At 39.0% G+C, this 19367-nt stretch overlaps 1 protein-coding gene across 5 annotated transcripts in view; it reads left to right on the forward strand.

Annotated features, from left to right (window-relative positions):
* The window catches only part of FHAD1 (forkhead associated phosphopeptide binding domain 1), a 58698-nt gene that overhangs the window by 12857 nt on the left and 26474 nt on the right, over positions 1–19367 (forward strand). For 4 of the 5 annotated variants that reach the window (XM_050931529.1, XM_050931532.1, XM_050931533.1 and 1 more), the window contains 11 exons: positions 526–599; positions 1074–1301; positions 3182–3305; positions 4271–4401; positions 6615–6704; positions 8656–8721; positions 9335–9439; positions 11320–11427; positions 13594–13674; positions 15155–15304; positions 17270–17465. In XM_050931529.1, the coding sequence (XP_050787486.1) occupies positions 526–599; positions 1074–1301; positions 3182–3305; positions 4271–4401; positions 6615–6704; positions 8656–8721; positions 9335–9439; positions 11320–11427; positions 13594–13674; positions 15155–15304; positions 17270–17465 (1353 nt within the window). The remainder of the gene's footprint in view (positions 1–525; positions 600–1073; positions 1302–3181; positions 3306–4270; positions 4402–6614; positions 6705–8655; positions 8722–9334; positions 9440–11319; positions 11428–13593; positions 13675–15154; positions 15305–17269; positions 17466–19367) is intronic. The other variant, XM_050931534.1, reaches the window with a different exon arrangement.

A 19367-nucleotide genomic window follows, 5' to 3' on the forward strand; every position in this document is an offset into this window, starting at 1 on the left:
ATGTAAGCACATGCTCAGAGCTAAGTGTATGCTTAAGTGCTTTCCTGAAGAGTGATGGACTGACGCTTCAATGCTTTTCTAAATCAGGGCCAAAATGATCCATATTCTGTATTTCATAATGTTATAAGTTACATAGTCCTAGTTATTCGTATGCCATATGTCATAATATTATAGCTAATATATGCACAGTTATTCAATGTTCATATTCAGAAAAACATTCAGACATCATATCTTCTCCTCCTCCACTTGAGGATTTTTATCTTGAAACTATATTATACTTCACTGATTATATAGTGTGTTTATGCCTGTGAATGTCATTTATTTTAACATTTTATTGTTATTCTGCAGTTGCTTGGATAAAGTGCATAGATACTAAAATGATGGTTGCTTTGGAAATGCTTGTAGATAAACTAGGGAGATAAAAATGCATTCATCCTAATCAGAACAGGCTCTTGTGTTGAATTTCTCTGCAAGTCATTAGAAGCCCTTTTTATTTTTTATATTCAGTCTTGACAAATGTACCAGGAAATGGACAATCTGGAGCAAGTGGAGTTCCATTATCGGGAAGTCATCATATGGATTTACTTCTTCAGGAAAAGGTGATGTATAAATGTGACATGGAGGTAGATCACAGAAACATTGTTTATATCAACAGGAATATATTGAAAGCAGATAGTGTGATTGGTAGCCAAACAAAGCAGAAATGCTATTCAAATAGGGTCTTTAAATGACTAATAGTAAAAATCCCTTCACCCACATCACTGTAGAGTAACTGATTTTGAATGGGACTACACACATGAGTGAGAATTACTATATGGACAAAGGAATGAGATGTCTTGGAGCTAGTTAATTTCAGGGTGAGGAAATGTAAGGTAGCAAATGTGAGTATCTAACATTTTGTTTTAAGGTTGTTGGACTACCACTATATTTTAATAATACTAGAATGAGCAAGTGTAGCATTTTGGAGACAGAAAATTTATCATAAAATAAAATAATTTGAAAGCCTTTTTTGGAACAGGCCAGAATGGTGTATCCACATATGTGTATAATATTCAAATTTTTTCTGCATGTAGGATGAAATAATTCTGAAAATGAAAGATGAAATCAGTCATCTCTTGCGTTTTGAAAGTGAGTCAAAACATAAAGATACAGTGATAGCCAATCTTCAGGATGAAATTGCAGTGATGACAAAGAAGATGGCTCAGGCTGCTAGGAATGATGTCGAATTTACTCAAAAACTACTGACCTTTGAGCGAGATATTGAAGCAAAGACGGAAGAGATTAAAGCCTTGAAAGAGCAGGTATTGAACTCTTAAAGGGACACTGTCATCTTTAATCAGACTCTGTGAATTTTTTTTTTAAACTAAACCACAAAAGCTTATGCTCCAATACATCTGTTAGTCTATAAGGTGCCACAGGACTCTTTTGTTCCTTTGTATATAGACACTTTATAGACAGCTTCCCAATTTGTTTGTGTACATCTTTCATACAGCAACAGGAGAGAGAAAACATTTTTAAAATATGGAAGTCTGATTGAAAAGCTATATGAATTGGGCAGGTGACTGGAAGGCATGTATAATATCTGAAACTACTTTGAACATATTTTTATGTTGACTATATTTCAAGTGGACAGTGTCCTTTTTAAGCTCTGTGGTCATGTGAATGCACACAGTGATAAAGAGCAAGAAAGGAGCAATCCTTAAAAATCTGATACATAAACAGAATTGGTGATTGTTTTTCATGAGTTGTCAGCAGCTCTGGTCTTGTATTATGTTGAAGATGATATATTGCAGGTAGAGCTGCACACTCCCACAGTGAACCCCTTCAAACTGACTACTTATCCCCTCTGAATTAGGCTCATGAAACCAATTATTTTAACAATTTTGTTCCTTCTTTTTATCTCTTTGGCCATGATATGAAAAAGTAGACTGCAAAGTTTCATCTTCACTCATGACAGCCAGGAAGTAATGTGTTTGATCTTTATCTGCATTAGAAAATGCAAATGACTTTGAGTGCTTTCTGTAAATTATCATCTGAAATATTTGTTCTTGACAATTACCTGAAGACTCTAGAAAAAAACACATAAACCAATGACCTTGAAATACTAGGCTTACTCCTCCTGTTGCTATAAGTTGGCCCATAATATATAGTATTTTGACTTACTCATGCAAGCATCTATGGGGCTGCTCATGTGAGTTAGCTGCGAAGGATCTGTGGTTTATTTTTCTGGGTGTTTGCTGGAATATTTCAGTAGCAGAGAGACTATTTGATTTTTGTCTGTGCTCAGAGTAATCATGGCTGAATCCTGTTTAGTTTGGATAAACTCTCAGGTTTGAATATCTGTCTAAACTATTCAAACCACTCAGGTCCACAGAATTGGGATGGAGATCTTGGAAAACAAGTTCACAAATGAAGGTTCTCATGCTTTTTTTCACAGTTGGAAATATCAAGTCAAGTTTATTAATAGCAACTTAGCCATTGATCAATGCACAAAAAATAAAATATGTTACAATATATATCCAGAATGATAAAATATTTAAAATATATGTACAAACAAATTAAAAAGAACAAAAACCAATTAAACCATATATAATTACCGTTCAACTTGCCTTTTCCTTATTCTAGTGGCTGACCATGCAAATAGGGCAACTGCTTGAATCACAGATATGCTGTCAATTCCTAACAAATATTCTGTTTTCTAGAAACAGGCATCTGAGACAAATGCACAGAAAGCCATTTTGACCTCAAGTGGCAGTACAAATTACAAAATCATAAGTAATGGGGTAGGTCTTCCATCTACCTTTGGACAGAGGTGATTACATTTCTCAGTGCCGTATATCAGACTTTTAAGTTAGCTATCTGCATAGATTGAAAACTGAGAGCTGTAAAGGCCCTTCTTAACTTGCCATTGGACAGATTGTCTAAATATCTGGCATATCCATGGAGTTGGAAATGTAGCAAGAACACTTTTCTCGTAGCAGCTTTTGATCACGACTGAACTGGGAAGTATAGACATGAGGGTGTTAGGTTAAATGGCTTTTAGTTTTAATTAATCAATTTCAAATTCGAAACAAGTCTGATCCAAATGTAGAACAAAGATAGAGTTTGTTTGACCTGAGCTGGTTCGCCCATTCTCTATTTAAGGTGACCAATAATTTATTTTTTTGCTTATCTTTTGTAGATCAGCAATCTGCAGAGAGATTCGAGCCAAGTCTTGTGCCATTCCCTCTCTGAAAGAGACCTAGAAATTGCAAACTTGAAAAAAGAGGGTGAGAAGTTAAGGAGGAACCAAGCTCTAACTACAGGTATATTTCCTCTGGCATCTCAGGTAGTGTACTTTAACATACAGTTTTTAGGGCTAGGATCACAGGTAGTATAGTTTAGCAATGAAAATGTATACTTTACAACTTTTCTGGCCAGAAATTATTTGTAGTGGCTTTGTGGACCTTCTAAAATTGTTCGTCCCTTTTTTCTATTTCATTTTAACCTCTTTGAGGCTTACAGATATCTTCTGACAGACGAACTACTAGAGTAGAAATAAGGATCATTGGGAACTAAACCTGGGTGAGTTGTGGGACAGATGGTTTATTAAAAAAAAAGGAGAAGAAAAAAAACTCTGGAATATAAGGAACTGTTAGTCTCTGTAGGTCAGCCCCTCAGCTGTGTAATCAGTATAGCTCCACTACTTAAGGGACACTATGCTGATTTACTCCTACCGTGGATCCGGCCTCCTATGTCCAGTGTTCTGAACATCTCTCAAGGGCTTTGTCTCAGAGTGCAGACCATTTCCCAATTTCCAGCCTTCCTTTATATAATGATTTAATAGTCAAAAGGACTTTAATATTGACACAAAATACTCAGTGTTTTTATTTAAACACTAGCTGACAATACAGTCCTGTTAGCGAAGTCATTTCACTCCATCTCAGTTTTCCAAAAGCAAACAGACTATGTTATATTTACTTACACCAGTCCACAGGGACAATTATCAAAGTTTCAGACCTAAACATAGTTTTTCAAGAAAAACTGAGCTGAGAATTGTTCTTGCCCAAAGGAGCATATTCTCCAAAGCACTGAATTCCTTGGGACTAATGGTCACACTAAATAACTCCCAGCGTGTATGGACTAAATTTAGATCTGCTTTCAAATCCAGGTATTGTTAGTATATGACAAATATTTTTTCTTCTTCAGTGTTTATATGGTGATATTGTTTAGCAGGTTTTCATAACTGAAATGCCTTTGTATTCTTTAACCTAAATTCTGTTCTTCACAGGACTGGTGACCAGTTTGCAAAGAGATATTTCAGCAAAGGAGCAGAGAATACTGCAACTAAAACTGAATGCAGATAAACTAAAGAAGGAAAACAGGGAGAAGGATAATCAGCTTGCAGTCATTTCTGCCAAGGTTGACATCCGTGCTTATGTCTACTGTTATTTAGTGTACTACAAATGGTTTAGTAAAATAACAAGAACAAAATGGACCCAATTCAACAACTCCACTGATTTCACCAGAGTTATACCAGAGCCAAATTCGGGCCAATATCTATAGTTTCTGTATTTGTACAGTAGTTTCATACTAGGCAAGAACTAAGAGTCAGGAAAATGGGGTATGTCCTGCCCCCCCACCCCCCCCAGGACCCTAGGCACATACTTGGGTGGCCGCAACCCATTTTGTTATGGCTTCACTGCTATTGTTACTTGAGCTACCTTTGTTTTAGTTAGATTAAAGCTAGCTCAGGTATGTCTACATAGTCTCAATCACACCACCTGATTTCAGTGTTGACATACCAGTGTCCCATCCTCTTATGCCAGACTTCCATTTTACCTATGCAACCTAGGTTGCAACCTAGGCAGTTTCTGTGTCACTCTCAAATTTCATTCTGCTGTTCGTGTGGATGTGATTCAGGATTTTTATGTGGCTCTGGTACATTGAAATCCCACTTGCCCTGCATGGTGAATTCCACTGAATAGCATTGAGTTCCTGTTAAAAGTACACTCCCTTACTGCAGGGCAAGTGAAAAACTCAGGTGCTAGCCTATATGTCTTTTTTTTTTTTATTCTTCTCCTTCCAATTTTAGCAACAGTGCTTTATTTCAACCAAGTGAAAATCCTTTTCATGGTCTGCGTGGTCATTCTCTTCCAGTTCAGTGAACCTCTCCAAGAGCCTTTCAAAGAAAGCATGTCTAAAAGAAGGCTCCCCAAAACCCAGTGTATAAGCTTGTGTCCAACAGGTTTGCTCACTCCGTTTGCTGTGCTATTCTGACTGCTCTGCTGTTAGGTGTGGCCATATTAGAGTAGTGACAACACAACTATCCATTCACAAGAGACAAAGGTGCCAAATTCAAAATGTTGCTGGCCCCCCACTTAATGCTATTGCTGCCTGTCTCCAAATCCAGTGGGAGCAGCCACTGATCTTCCCGGTACAAGACTGCAAGAGAACCATCCTGCATGCCCTGTTCCCTGAAGCGCAAATCAACTGCTTAGCAACCTCACCAGTTCTGCCTGAGAGAAGAGCTTTGTGGTTTCTCCAGACGGTTAAGAGGGATAGCATATTCCCTGCCAGGCTGGACACCCTATCAGAAAGCCATGGGGCAGGAAGAAAAGCCCAAGCAGAAGGGAGTGGATTTATTTGTGCATGTGAGAACATTTGTGTGCCAACCAGGAGGAAAGCAAAATCAAAATCACTTTTGATTGTCAAAATGTGGTGCCTCTTTTTGGTGGTGGAATTGGAGAATTCTGGGATGTGAGCAGAGCTTGGGATTTGGGTGGTCTGTGGGAGAATACTACTACCTTTTGGTGGTGGTGGTGGTTTAATCTGACCCTTCTCCGAGAGTTCATCTGGCTGCTGTCTCAGCTTTTCATCACAGAGCTGCTTCATCATCATCATCATCTGGTGTCTGATACTTCCTGAATTGGCTGCTATATAGGTATCATCCAGCAGGAGAAATTCTCCCTCTCTCATAGGGCCTGCATTTAATCCTCATCCAACTCTGGGACCCTATGTTTGAGCCCCTATAAATGGAGCTCATCAGTTGTTCTCCCTTAGTGAATGGTTTTGGTTTTTGTTGTTTGCTTGGTGCTTCTGATCTGATCCCACTCAGATTGAAGTCAATGGAAATCTGAGCCATATTGCTCATGTATTACAATGATGAGGGTCAGGTATGTACCTAGATAGGTTCATTTGTAAAACCAGCAAGTCGCAGGGTGTTTTTATGGATCCTTCTTTTTCAGAGTTACCAGTTTCCAGCTGTGAATTTTCCTAAACCTTCTCCTTTGGTAGGGTGGGGTGCTATTTTTATGAATCATCTCCTCTGTTTGCTTATCCAAAACACTCACATCAGGTTATTTCCAAACAAGGATTTTCCACCTCTGAGATCCAATCATTGCTCTATCTCACAACCAAGCCCACTTCTGATTGTCTTCAATTCTGTTCTTTAAGAAAGCTGCTGTATGGCTTTTCCTAAACATGTCCTGTATCTGTACAAAGATGCTACCCTCAGGCTGTACTTATACTTCTTGCAAAACAGCATAATCAAATCAAATTTAGAGCAGATGCTTGATTTTGGTCAGGCTGCATTACAGAATATTGTAACCTAAAACCACACTATTACTTTGCAGTTCCCAAGCAGTGAGAGAAGGAGACCTCAAAAACCATGCATATTGGATTTCTGTGACCAAGAAATGTTCACCGAATCCCCACTCGTCTGTGTACGTCCCCTTCATTTCAGATCTTTCCCCCCTGAACATCACACTGAGTTGGCTGAAACATGAGAGGGATGAGTTGTGCAAAATGCATATTTCTAGACAAGAAGGAGCAGTCAGTGGTGCATGAGAGTGTACTGTTGAGAGTTTGACTGGTGGGTTTTTTCGGAGTACCACAATAGCATACTTGAAGAATTCCTAAGGAGCAGGCAGCTGTAACAGCAAAATACCAATTCATTACAAGTAACCCAGTTTTCTTGCCTGTAAATGAAGAAATATATTTCCTCTCCTTTCCTTCTGAGTTAGATTTTTTGATTAGTTTATTCAATTTTAACTTGGAAGGCACAAAGTAGCTGATGGTTGGAGGCATATGACTCAAGGATTCATTGTGAGAACATCTGAAGTTTCTAAAAATAGCTAGCTCCTAAGTTCCCTGTGTGACTCAATGTGGATACAGTTCCATCCACGAACACAGGAGTTGATGTGCTTAGCATTTTACAGGAGTCACTCGGCTCCTCTCAGGATCAGCTCTCCATGATTCTGTGTAGCACTGCAGAAGACAGGGATCTTTCATCTCATACAAACTCCACTGCACAAATTCAACACTTTCTTTAAGGTGATGGCATTATAGGGTTGGCCCCGCAAGCCATGTTGTTTGAGATGTTCTTTTCAAACCAGTGAGGTTAGTGATGAGACAAAGGGGCTGCAGGATAGAGCTCTAGGGATTGTGGAAAACAAATAGTTGCAAAATGGTGCACTAAAAGCAGCCTGAGTTGCATAGCACTTTACCACCCATGTTGTCCCCTCAAGTTAATCCTGATAGCAATGTGGATGGAGCAGGGTGAATTTATTTTTTTTGGCAAACAGTTTGTTTATTGAAAAATACAATTTTGGATGAGTCAAAACTGTTCACCAAATTGGGTCAAATTCAGCTAATAGTTTTGACTGCAAAAAAAAAAGTGGGGAAAAAAATTCTGAAAAAGTCAAAGACTTTTTGTTTCAAAACAACATTGCTTCAAAATGTTGCTCAATTTCACTAAAGCAAATGGGTTAAAAGCACTTGAAAACTAAGCAAAATGTTTTGGTGTACCCCAAATGAATTTTTTTGTTTGTTTTTCATTTCAACAAGAGAAACCAAAGAATTGTCATTTCATGTTGACTTGAAACAAAAGTTGTTTTGGATTTTTTAGTTTGCAACTAAAAAATCAAATATTCTCCCAGCTCAGTCTTGTGGGTGGCAAGACTGTGTAATTTCTTTTACCAGGCCAGGAGGCATACGTTTATATGCAGGAAACATAGAGTCCTTACATGTAGCCCCATCCTAGAACTTCCCTCCATCATTTTCCTTGTTGGGGGGGAGAGAGTTCTGGAAAGAGCCAGAGTCGGGGCATATAACCTTCACACTGCCCTACCCTGTGTCCAGGGGCTTTCTGATGTGTGTCTGTATACATGTGTCAGTTAGAATCTGGCTCATTATCTGAACTTCTGATAACATTTGGTCCTATAAATATAACCAGTTTCTCTCGGCTCAGAATACTATCTCAGAACATACATGTGTTGTTTCATGTATTTGGTTTAAAATTTCTGTTTAATACTAGTTCTGATCATCTTGTATGTTTCAAACAATTCTTCTATTCCTTTCTTCCTTACCTCTGCATTTTCAGTAGCACTCTTTTTCTAAAGCACAAGGGGTTTGTCTTACCTAGCTTTGTTAACTCTTAATTGTCTTAATGTTTTTCTTTTCTAAAGCAGGGAATGCTTTTCTAAAAGTCCAATCCTGAAAGATGCTGAGCACCCCTTCTCTCATTTCCTTTATTGTGAGTTGAGGACACTCAGCAACTTGTGGTATTGAGCCTTTACTGTCGTGCCATACTATTTTCGTGGTGCTCAGCATAATATAAAAATGATCATATCTTCCTTGCTTGATGATTGTTTCCTTGGTTGCTGTTCATTCCAGTGTTCTAGAATTAAAGAGGAAATGAAGCATGAATTCAGAGAGAGAGAAGTAATTACATACCAAAATGTGAGTTAGTTTTCTTAGTGTTTAGTTACCTGGCTTGTTTTAGCATATAGGCAAGCAGCAAATTAAAACTCCGCGTCCCTGAGAGAATAATTAACTAGACACGTTAAGAATTGTATTTATAATCCGGTTCTTGTCATGGAAAGGGATGCAACTGCATAACAGATTGGAGAAATGTTGACTCCTGGAAATATTTTAAGAGCAGTTTTCTATGAAGTGGAATTCTGTATGAAATAAGATTTAAACTAGATTAGTAAATGTATTTTTTTTCATTTATTTGGAGTTTAGAACAAGGCATCAGAGGTAAATGAAAACATAAACCTGTCTGTTTTGTACTGTAAATGAAATGTTGCTCCTTAATTTCCCAAATAAGATGATTAGTTTCACCCAGCTCTGTAAATCCAATATCTTTACAATGATAGATAGGGCAAATGTATTTCTTATTAGGTAAAGGTTTAGGCTATGCACTAGCTGAATTACTCAGATTGTTTAATAAAACAAAAAAGATCTTGAAGTTAATGTAATTAAACTAAGTGATTTATTGAAATATAATCTCATTAAATTGGGTGATTTACTATTTTGTGTGGTTGATTCCATTTTATTGGGACTTTTGCAGCGCATTGGAGAGCTGGAGCTGCAAGTGAAGGGGCTGCAGGGAGAAATGCAGAAAAACTGCACCGAACAGGAAATCATAACAAGTAGGCTTGCAGAAAAAATAAAGGTAAATTTCCTTTCTGCCTGCTAGCTTCTCTCCCATGAAGTACAATCCTGAAAAGGAAAGTGTGAAACTCCAGGCTAATACAGTCTTGAAATTGAGAATGGATTCCCTGACTCCACTGTGGTGGTAAGTACCATTGCACAGTTCCTGTTCTGATTTTGGGCTGTGCAGCTTTTTGTTTATTTGTGAATGACAGGCCCAGTTTCCCCTTCCACATTCCCTTGTGGAGACCCACTGATTAGGCCTCATCCCAGCACACATACAAGGGTGGATGCCCCCCAGGGGAATTCTTTGCTGCTTTGCCCAACCTTTCTGCAGCATTTTTCCTGCTTTTGTTCCTAATGCGTCAGCAGAGGCCAGCTCAGGATTTGGGCTAGCCTCTGCAGCACATGTTCAAGTACTCTGCTTGCAGCTGTTTTTTTCTTGAAATAGCTATTTCATTATTTTATTTTATTTTATTAGAATGAAAATGAAATAAAATGTAGATAAAATGTTTTTATGGCATTTCTGCTATGAGATATTCTCCATTACAAAGGATTCTAAATTTACTCTTATCTCCTTTACACTTCCTTGCTGTTTCTTGGGTGGTGTGTTGGTATAGTCCCCCGATATCATCTCAGTTTTCTTTCTTCTATAACTCTGTTGATAATGCTCTCCTTTTCCAAAGCAAGACTGTTGTGCAACTGAGGCTGCAACTTGTGGAGTCAGATAAACAGAGGCCCAGTCTGATGTTCCTGAGTATAATCCTGGCCCCTTGAAAGGCCCATGAATGTGCTTATAGGATTATTGCCTAGATTTTTATTTCTTTGATCTCACTACTTGCTCCGCAATAAAGAATTCTTACTTTCCATGAATGTGATAGAATTCTTGTGTCTAGCAGTGGTTTCCAGCTTTGTTACCTTCAATTCAGTGGATGCAGATATCTACCACCTGACCTAAAGAATGACATTTTCCATTAGTTGGCCATAGTATTAGAGCACTAAACATATTTGCTGGCCAGCCACTAGAGCAGAGGTCAGCAATCTTTTAGAAGTGGTGTGCCGAGTCTTCATTTATTCACTCTAATTTAAGGTTTCGCGTGCTGGTGATACATTTTAACATTTTTAGAAGGTCTCTTTCTATAAGTCTATAATATATCACTAAACTATTGTTGTATGTAAAGTAAATAAGGCTTTTTAAATGTTTAAGAAGCTTCATTTAAAATTAAATTAAAATGCAGAACCCCCCGGACCGGGGGCCAGGACCTGGACAGTGTGAGTACCACTGAAAATCAGCTCACGTACCGCTTTTGGCATGCATGCCATAGGTTGCCTACCCCGGCACTAAACGGTATGATAATCGCAAACTAGCAGGTACATGAATAGGTCTGATTACATTCAGCAGAGGAAAGACATGTGCACACACACACCCTAGCTGGTACATTACACGTGCATGGAGAATTAGATATGTCCTTTTTAGATTTATCAGGTATACTGGTACTGTCGAGACTCAAAAGAGTTGTCTATACATTACTCATAAGTCAGGGAGCCTACTGGAATCCTTCCTTTATAGATTGGCTGTAGAATGGAGCACATTCAGTAACTCTTTTATCTTGTGCAAGTGGAGACCCAAAAAGCTCCAGTACCCATGACTTAATTTAAAACCATGGGCAGCATGGCTAGAACTATATGACTGATGAGCTACTGATGACCTATAGCTGGGATGTTAAACAGCTTAAGTACCCCGCACTGCAAATTAAAAAAAAAAAAGTGACATTGCATGACCCAAAGTTATATGTGGACTCTACTGTTTTTAATTAGATTTCTGTAGGAAATAGTGATAGATCTGCTTATGGCATTATTATATGGTATCACTTTGATATTCAAGTGCTTTCATTGTTTCAGGCTGAAAAGGAACTGAAAAAAGAATGTGAAAGGAAATGTCTGCAGTTACAAGAGATGGGGCGCAGAGAAGGCCTCATTAAAGCTGACTTGGAACAGGCAAAAGCTCAGGTAGGGTTTGCTGAAAAGAAAATTACTCTATACTCTGCATTACAGCTAACCATAGGAGTAGAAAACAGTAGTTTCTGTAGGAAAAAATGATTTGTAACTGCCATAAAAGCTATTGAAAGCTAGAATGCCACAGAGGAAATATAAATTTGGAGCACAGAACTCTGTAGTTGCGACATTGATAATTCCAAATTGTGTGTATCATGGCTAGGTTATACTTAAGGGGGTGTATTTCCATATTTCATTTACAGATGGCTAGTGTTTTATGATGCATAGGCATTTTATGCTCCTTTTTTCTGTTGTCCTCTCCATCACCCAGTCTCTATGTAAATCATCCACAACTTCTGCCTGACTCACTTCAAGGAAAAACAAGCCCCTTTGTAAAATACTTTTGTTTAAGTACCTGCTCTGGTGCAATTACAAATCCTTTAAATGTTTCATTTCCTAGTTTAGGGCCCTCTCCTTACAGAACGGAGTCAGCTACCACCACCTTTAAACAAGATAGTTGCTCACAGGATTCAACAAAGTTTCCTGTCTGATACGGACAAGGATATATTTTTTGGTTTGACAGTCATATTAGAACAGTGTTATAAAACTATGCAGTCATCTCACTTCCATCTTCCTCAGTGGTCTATAGCCCAGTGTTGTTAGCAAGGTTCTCAGCAAAGAAATCCTGTTCACCTTGGCCAGAGAAGCTCTGCTATAACATTAACTTTTTGAATGGGTGTATGCTAATTATCCATTACTTTTGGGACTAATGGAGCAAAGGATAAACATCAGGCCCCTAGTAACAGCTGCTTCACTGGAAAGTCCTGCCAGTGTCTAACAGGAACCCACACAATTGTCACAGATTACAAACTCCTTGTCCCACGAGTGCGTGTGTTTGTAGATGCGTTAGATGAGAGTCTGGATAATGTTTTGTCACAGACAAGGGAAAAGACAAATACCACCTAGCAAACGAAGTTATGTTAAGCTCACTTGACTGGAAATGTTTATAATTTGTTTCTGAAAAATACACAGTGGGTGGCATTTTCAACAGCCTTCAGTGCCGGCAATGGGAATTTTACTTTAGAAAATCGCACCCAGAACATACAGTCTAGCAACCTGTTCTAGTCTAGCAGTCTGTCTAGTTTGTGTAATTTGAAATGCTAGCAGGGCCGGGAGTTAAGACCTTGTAGAGGGATTTTTGGAAAATTGTTTAAATATCTGACGTGTGATGCAATCTGGTGCCTTTGCTCTCCAGAAACATTTTTATGAGTTTCACGGATAAATCATCTCTGACAGAAGTGCTTTAGTACTGTCCAGAGAGGTGACTCCATCAGAGGCAGAGAACTCAGTTCAATCTTCTCTTCAGATTGGGGCTGGAATGTTAACAAGAGGCTACCAAGAGCCTCTTCTAGCACTTGACCTTTACCACATCAGTTACTGTGGGCCCAATCCTGCTCACAGTAAAATTAATGTCAAAACTTATATTGACTCTAATGGGAGCAGATTTGGACATCAGTTTTGTTCCTCAGTGGATCCTTTTGTTTGTGTGTTTACTGCTTATGTAGTTAAATTCTTTCTTATTCTGTTTTGTATTTTGTTTGCTGTCTTTGCGTAGGAATTATTATAAGGATCCTTATTCTGGTTTTTTTAAATGTATTTTTGTTTCTATTTTTATGCACACTTCACGTTCCTCCCAACAGACAGTACTTAAGATGGCATTCATTTTTCAAGAATCAGTTTTAATTCACTGACAATGATTTAACAACCCCCCTTGTGTCTTACTGTCGATTATACCCTTTAACTTAGAAAACAACATGAATAATATTATTAACTACAGGGCTATGCTATCAATGTGGTGTAAATGTACAGTTTAGTAGTAGTGTTTGTTGAGGACTATTCTGCTAGAAAATTGATTGTGAGATGAATTTATAGCTTAAGGCAAGGACAAGCATGGTCACTGGGCTCCAAGGTCAATGATCACGGGCAGAATACCCTCAAAATTCATTCAAAATTTCTCTTCCTGCTCTCTATAATTACTGAAAATGTTCACAGAACTACATAATTATTAAACTGGTGTGCCCTCCTAATTGACTTTTCAGGAATAGCGCAGACTAGCCAAATGGAGTTTCTATTGACTCTAGCTGTTAGTGATTTTGTTTACTTTATCAATCTCTGCTTTAGCTGGAGTGTTTCAAAAGGCAAATGATTGAAATCTTCTATTCACAAGAAGCGGAAATTCCAGAGACTGTAACAGATCAACAGGTTAGTTCAGGTGACAGCAAACACAACTTCTTGGTGCTTTTACATTTTCGGGCCTTCTGATGCCGAGGGAGCAGATCTTTTTGATTTTGTTTGTTTACACACATTTAGCTTGTTGGCTCTCATTCCCAATGATACAGACTCATTTTACCAATTGAAAAACAAAGGTAATTTTGTAATCTCTCTGTACCCGTCCCAGACTGCTGGGATTCTTTCCATGCAGACAAGGTGCTGCAGATACCTTATACAAGGTGACATATGATGCTGGTCCAAAAGATGCTCATGAGTACAGAGCTAAGATATCTTAATGGAGAATTTTGGAGCAGGGAGTTGGGGAGAGAAGTGAGTTGACTACTATATGGATAAATTGTACAGTCCTGGTAAATGGATCTGGTGCTATATCTGAGTCTTATTTCACTGGAATACCAATTAAGAAAGGAGGGAGCTCATCTTTTTAAAAAAATGTTAAATTCAAATGTTTTACTGCTCCAGGAGTTGCCTTTCTGCCTTCTACCACTTTCTTCATCTAGGTTCAGGAGACCATCCAAGTTAAACACTTGCGTAAGGTGTAGTTTAAGATATAATGATTTACTGGTTTCACCTGAAAAATCAACAATATCTAACATTGTTATCTTTAAGAAGAAATGTGATCATTCCCCCCCTCCAAATCTGGGGTTGAGCAAGTATGCTTTAATAGGAAAACACATTTCAGGGTTGTCAGGATGGGTAAAATTTTGCACCAAATTATAGTTTGAATCCTAGATTTCCAAGACTCTGAAAGTTTGCCCATGACCTGGGGAAAGGCTCATTTTCTCTTTCATTTCAGTCTGCAGGATCTGCTGCTGACATTTACTGCATGGAAGTTCTACAAAATGGAGATAAATTGGGTTGCATATTAGAGACATCTTGAACCTGCCAGGTGCCGAGTGCTCTGGCCTTGATTCAGCAAAGCACTTAAGCACATATTTAAATCCATTGAAGTCAGTACTCAGCAGCATACAGATTTGGCAGATAACTAGTTTAAAAGTACTCAGTTTGCGTGCAGCAATTCTGAGTATGTGTGTGCATGCATGTGCTAGCACACACATTCTTCCATATGTGCATGAAAATTATTTCCAAGCATAAAATATGCATGTGAAATTGAGAAGCTGTTTTTGGAAATTGGCCCCTTGATGGTGGGATATTCCTTCAGGCAACTCATAAAAATTTATTTCTTGGCCCTAGATCCTTAAAGTTATTTAGGATACTCCAAGGTATTTATCCAGAAGTCAATGGGAGTTAGGCACCTAAATACCTTTGAGAATCTGGACCTTAGTAATTAGTAAAGCACTAAACTATTTTAGTCAATTATTATACACTGAAATAAGAATTGTTGTGAAAAATGTAAGCGTACATTTACTAAGCCAGTCTTTTCAAGTGAAAATGGGAATGTCTTCCATTTTTTTGTGCATTTATTTCTTCTGCCTTCATACCCTTTTGTCAGTTAATGGAAAAGATAAGACAGATCACTGATGAAAATCTGCAGATACATGAAGAGAAGTTATTACAGGAGGAAATAATTTCCAAGGACTCTGAAGAGAAGGAAGTATCTGAAACTGTTGAGGTGTTGAAGAAATCATTGGATGAATTCCAGGTCACTTGTTTAAGTGCTTTTTGTATAGTGAAAGTGAATTAGATGATAATTCAGATATATTGCACATGATTGTCCTAAACACAGACTTAATTTAGATATTTAACCAGAGAAAAGATCTGCTGCATATGGTACTCAAGAGATGTTCTTCTGCTCTACAAATCGGTGGCAATGCTTTGTTGTTGTTACAGCTGGACAGAAATATTTCGATGAAACATTTTCCCACCACAAAATGCCAATTAGTCGAAAGCAAAATTTTCCGCTGGAGCATGTTGATTTCAGTGAACCTTTCAAAGGAAACCAAACAGGATTCCAGTGGAAACTTATTCTGTTTCCTGCCAACTTGCCTACCTGCCCATCTGCCCTGTTTCTCAGCAGTTTCCTGGATGGGGAGCTTGCATGCTGGGCAGGGCCGGCTCTAGCAATTTCGCCGCCCCAAGCACGGCGGCATGCCGCGGGGGCGCTGTGCCGTTTGCCGGTCCTGTGGCTCTGGTGGACCTCCCGCAGGCATTTCTGCGGACAGTCAGCCGGTCCCATTGTTCCGGTGGACCTGCTGCTGCGGAGGGTCCAATGGTCCCGCAGCTCCGGTGGAGTTGCTGCAGGCGTGTCTGCGGGAGGTCCACCGGAGCCATGGGACCAGCGGACCGTCCGGAGCCGCCTGCCGCCCTCCCAGCAACCGGCAGAGTGCCCCCTGCGGCGTGCCACCCCAAGCACGCACTTGGCATGCTGTGGCCTGGAGCTGGCCCTGGTGCTGGGACTCTCCAGGCTCCTAGCCTCCTTGGTAGCCTGTGCTGTGAGCTGCTGCAGAGTTGGAACTCCCAGGACTTCCAGTCTCCTGATTCCTCCTCATCTCCCCTGGTGGGCTGCCAAGGAGCTGGGGTTCTCTGGGCTTCCTGGCTGCCAGGCAGGCTGCCACGCTTCGGGGAGCCTGGGAGCCCCAGATGTTTAGAGTTGCATACAACAAAATCATGGTAATTGCATGTACATATGCAAGTTAGACCTTGAGTTGGCCATTTGCATGTGAATTTACTCTGAATACAAAAGTTATGTGCAACTCTAAAAAAAAGATGCAGTTCTTTATTTTATTATTTTCAATCTTCCAAGTTAGGCTCTTTAGTGCATCACTGGGATGTGAGGAATATGATCCATTGTCCATTTGATCTGAACAAACTACTGTTAATGTGAAAACCCCATTTTTTGGCCACGCAGACTGCTCAGCAAAATGTATTTATTGAAACTGGAGCAAAGATGACAAATAAAAGTTGTAGACTGGGATTTTCAAAGAAGCTCAAGGAAGATGGGCACCCAGCTCCCAGTGACTTTCAGTACTAGATGCAAGACTCCTGAGGATATAGTATATTCTTGATTTGACCTGGATAATTTTTCTAGTGTATAGGAGTGGAAAACTACATAATTGTGCTTTTTCAAATTGTCTTGAAATAACTATAGTTATTTCCAATCTTGTTGCTGAATGTGTGCTTGATTGTCTTTACATTTTAAAGTGTGTGTGTGAGAGAGAGAGCGCGAGAGAGAGATAGTCTACCTGAAAACAGGTTTGTGGCTGAGGTCCCTAAAAATTTCTAGGGGTAATAGTACCAGAGATACAAATATGGTTTACTGTGAGCACTAACTATTCCCTATCATGGACGTATCAAAAGTTGTCTGAAATGTGGATCGAAAACCCAGTTGAGTTCAGAAGACAATGGAAATGGCCATTGCAGGATAGGGCCTGCTATGCATCACAGTACACATGCAGTATCTGATGGAGTGAACAAAGTTGTGTTACATCCCACAGAAACCATTTTCCTGAAAGTTGTTGCAATAGGCATCTTTAAAAGAGAGCATGATTGTTGTAGTCATAATACAATGTATTTTGTTGTAAAGTGTTTATTGTATTAACTGTTGTGTTTAGACACAAATGACCCATAATCATGAGGTTTGGATTGTTTGTTATTCATTCTCTTTCAGGCTTTCTTAAAGACCTCCTATTGTAGCAGTAGCTTGAAAAGAGAGATTTGTAACCTTCAAGATCTGTGCATTGACCCCTCTGTCTTGTGGATCCACACACTGGTAGTTGAAATTCTAAGTAGTTTACTCTCATGGGTAGAAGCAGTGGAGCAGCTCCTTCAGGATGTGGGCATTGACATGTCTTGCTCTGACAAAGGTTCTTGGTTTTCTTTTTCTTACGTGATGTGTAACATTTTTCCTGTATACTAAGCATGAGAGTTCAAAATGCAGCTTAAAATACTGTCATGTATTAATCTTAGGCCCAGGTTTTCATAATAACTAAGGCTGGGTTTAACAACTACAGTGTCTTAGAGTCAGCTGGGGACATCTGGAGAGCAGCAGAAAGCAACATTCTTGTTCATTTCAATACCATACTTCCTCAGAGGAATTGACTAGACAAGCAAAACAAGGAGGAACATGTTGTGAACAAAACCACAGCAGATAGTTCTGATACTAGACTTGCCAGCTCTCTTTTTAATATTTGTAGCTGGGATTTTCAGAAGAGCTTAATGGAGCTAGGTGCTCATCTCCTATTGAAATTCAGTAGGAGTTGGGTGCCTAGATTCCTTATTCTCTTGTGCTGACGCTATTTTGAACAAGTTTGCAGACCTGCAGCATTGTAAATCATCATTAAAGCCAATGGTGGTTATGGTAAAAACATAGGATGTCATGGCAAAAAAAGACAGAAGTTGTCGTTTTAGTATTTGGCAAAAAAGAAGAAAGTCACGGGACACAATATTTTAAAGTTCTTTCTTTAGGGAAACTGAGAATAATCTATTAAATATCCTTAATTTTACAATAAAATATTTAACTAATAGTTGCAATGCATCTTAAAACCCACACTCCATTCCCCTGGACTTTATATGGAGTCAAATGCATAAAAATTCATGGAGAAGTCTTGCTCAATAGTAGGGTAATAAAGATAATTTTCACAAGAAAAACCTAAAATGCAGTTATTGTCCTGCAAGTCATGTCTGTGACAAAACTAACATTTCAACCATTCTTAATCCCTCTTTAAAATACTAATATGTATGGGCTTCCAGTTTCTTAGATCCTCGTAGGAGAGATGGTTCCAAACCAAAACCCTCCCTGTGAACATCTCCAAATTTGGAGAAGTTTGCATCTGGGTCCAAAGCTATGAGTGAATTGCCTGGCTAGTCACTATGTTTATCATGGCCCAAACCAAAATCCCAGCTTCTGACATTCCGAAACTGTGGAAGTTTTGTTTTAAGTTTGCAGCTTGGTTCCTTCTGCATCTCTTGGGTTTAGCAAGTGCTTGGGTATTATCAAATCAGCTGATTTCTGCTATGGTCATTATTCATCCCATGGCATTAAAAGAATCAGATCCTAAAGCAATTTCTGTCCATCTGTCTTATTGTATCCCTTTATTTATGGCCAAACTGATACCAAAGTCACATAGCACAGCTGATATCACCTAAACCATATTTTGATCTTTGACCTTCTAAATATATTATTTATATTTTGGATCTTCTGCAGTTTCATATCTCCCTCCATGCCAGTTATTCTATGGTGGTGGTTCTTTTCCTTTTGTAATTAAAGAAAAGGCTTTTGGCTGTGAATTTAGCACTGCTAGCTATTTTAGTGCCAGAGCCCTTATCTTAACTCAATGGTGCAAGGTAACAGATTGTCTTGTCTTTCCCTTCCACTTTAATCTGTATTGTGAAACAGAGCAGTTTCTGTTCTGATTTGCTGAAAATCAGTTAACTTGGTGTGTGGAAAAACAAACAGCTTTTCATGTCTTGTTGGAGAACAATACATCATGTCATGCAACTCACATTATGTAATCCAGTGGCTCTCAAACTTTTTTACTGGTGACCCCTTTCACATAGCAAGCCTCTGAGTGCGACCCCCTGCCTTATAAATTAAAAACACTTGTTTATATATTTAACACCATTATAAATTCTGGAGGCAAAGCGGGATTTATGTTGGAGGCTGACAGCTCGCAACCCCCCATGTAATAACCTTGCGACCCTCTAAGGGGTCCTGACCCCCCCAGTTTGAGAACCCCTGGTGTAATCTGATCCAAAGGTGATTCCTT

The sequence above is a fragment of the Gopherus flavomarginatus genome, chromosome 21, assembly GCF_025201925.1.
Source record: "Gopherus flavomarginatus isolate rGopFla2 chromosome 21, rGopFla2.mat.asm, whole genome shotgun sequence".
Classification (NCBI taxonomy): Eukaryota; Metazoa; Chordata; order Testudines; family Testudinidae; genus Gopherus; species Gopherus flavomarginatus.